The sequence below is a fragment of the Pteropus alecto genome, unplaced genomic scaffold (genome assembly GCF_000325575.1).
Source record: "Pteropus alecto unplaced genomic scaffold, ASM32557v1 scaffold177, whole genome shotgun sequence".
In the NCBI taxonomy this organism is placed as follows: domain Eukaryota; kingdom Metazoa; phylum Chordata; class Mammalia; order Chiroptera; family Pteropodidae; genus Pteropus; species Pteropus alecto.
The window spans coordinates 6,578,768-6,580,830 of NW_006442207.1; the positions used below are offsets into that span (position 1 = coordinate 6,578,768).

At 51.1% G+C, this 2,063-nt stretch overlaps 1 protein-coding gene across 1 annotated transcript in view; it reads right to left on the reverse strand.

Moving 5' to 3' along the window:
• Positions 1-399: 399 nt before the first annotated feature.
• ADRA2A (adrenoceptor alpha 2A) overlaps positions 400-2,063 on the reverse strand; it is a 3,816-nt gene continuing 2,152 nt past the window's right edge. Inside the window, exon 2 of the mRNA XM_025039138.1 lies at positions 400-2,045. Within this exon, the coding sequence (XP_024894906.1) occupies positions 1,787-2,045 (259 nt within the window). The 3' untranslated portion in view covers positions 400-1,786. The remainder of the gene's footprint in view (positions 2,046-2,063) is intronic.

Genomic DNA, 2,063 nt, shown 5'->3' on the forward strand with positions numbered 1-2,063 from the left:
GTGTGCATAGCACATTTTGTGTAGAGACCTCACTGCTGGCAGCATTCTGCAAAGTGGTAATCACGTGACGCTGCAAGGCTCTAGGGTTACGCGTGCAGTGCAGTCCCTGGAACCAGACAAAGCTGGACACAGTGCATTTCCACCACCTGTTAACCTTGAGCAAATCATTTGCCCTCTGAGACTCAGTTTTTTTTACCTATAAAATAGAGATAACGGGCTCACCATAGTGTTCAGCACATGAGAAATACTTGATAAATGGTAGTTTTGTTATGGCTTGCACTTTTAAAAGTGTGTTTTATAATGTACATGTTCCCAGAGTCTTAAAGCTTTTGGAAACTCAGATAATAGGCAGGACCATTTAATTCATGTTTATTTCACATTTGATCTGTAAACTTTTTATTTTAAAAAAAAAATCCACTGTCATTAGCAACATGTGCTGATATTAATTTTTCTTTAGTGAAGTAAGAGCGCAGGCCTTAAAAGAGTCTAAAACATGTAGAAACTCCGATGTAAACAGGAGGTCTCCACCCTCCTCAGTTGACTTTGGGAATTCATCAATGACATGATCTCAACCAGAAAAACAGCGGGGTGGGGGATGGGGGAAGGACAACACTTTGATACCTGTGAGCTCTTGGTGCAGGAACTGCACAGTTTGGCAGGCTCATTTGTCTTTTCAATTGTTTACCTTGGGCAAATCATATCAGGTTTGCCTCTTCCACATAATTTCCACTCCTCTGTGTCTAAAAACAGCAGCTAAAAGATTTCCCCAGAGTCAGCACTTTGGGGGACCCAAGGGCGCACGCACATACATACAAAATAGAAACATACATATTCTTCGAGCAGTGCCCCGGAGAGAAAGAAGGAAGGGGACACGGGAAAGAGAGGGTTTTAAAGTGAGTTACTGGGGCGATGGTGCCTCAGGGGATAATGGCTTTATACACGGGGCTGATGCAAGGCAGAAAGGTTCATTTACTTCTGTCTTGGTCCATCATTGCAATATTTACATAGGAAAAGGCAATTATGCTGTGAGGCACAGGAGAAAAAATGGACAAATCTCCGCCCCCCCACTCCCCCCCCACCCCAGGAAATCTCAAAGCAGGTCCAGGCCCAAAGGAACAGTCACCATGGTGAAAAGGACATAGAGGGAGGTAATGACACTTGAAAAGGGCTTGCATTGCAGAGGGACTTGGCCTGAACCAGACACAACGTGTCTGCCTCGAGGGCATCTCCAACAGCCAGGATTCCGACATCAAAAGCCAAGCGATATTGGGGACCCCCTCCCCCACCCCGCATGTACTATCAAAAATAGTGTATATTTACAGTGGGGGTAGGGAGGGCGGACTGGGCTGCCCTGAGCTTTGTTTAAAAATAGAGTTGGGGGGAGAGGGAAAGCAATTCGCCAGGTCTGGGTAACCCCTTTCGTTAACCCTTCGTGAGCCACACACCCTCTGGGCTCCAGCGCTTGCTCTGAACTGCTCCGGACTCACAGGAGGTGAAAATACCTGTAGGAAACAATACTGATTAGGGGCGGCCCAAGAACCCTGGAAGATCGCTGGGAGTCAGGAGCGGCCCTAACAACAATTGGGGGGCGTGTGCCCCTCCCCCAACCAGTACTTTTCCCTGGTAGGAAAGAGCAGGGCGGCCACCGGCCAGGAAACGCGGAATAGGCAGACCCCGGCGGGTTCGGAGTCCTGGGGCTGCGTTGAGGCGCCCCTCCATCCCCGCGGCTTGCAGTCCACGCGAGTCTGTTCGCGGGGGGCCGGGCGGGGGGACGGGGACCGCGCGCTCACACGATCCGCTTCCTGTCCCCGCGGCAGAGGATCTTCTTGAAGGCGCGGCGGAAGTCGTGGTTGAAGATGGTGTATATGACCGGGTTCAGCGAGCTGTTGCAGTAGCCGAACCAGAAGAAGAACTTGAAGAGCGTGCGCGGCACGGAGCAGCCCACGGCCGTGAGCGTGTACGTGAAGAAGAAGGGGAACCAGCACACCACGAACACGCCGATGACCACGGCCAGCACGAACGTGAAGCGCTTCTCGCGGTTCTGCCTTCCGCGCCAGCGCGAC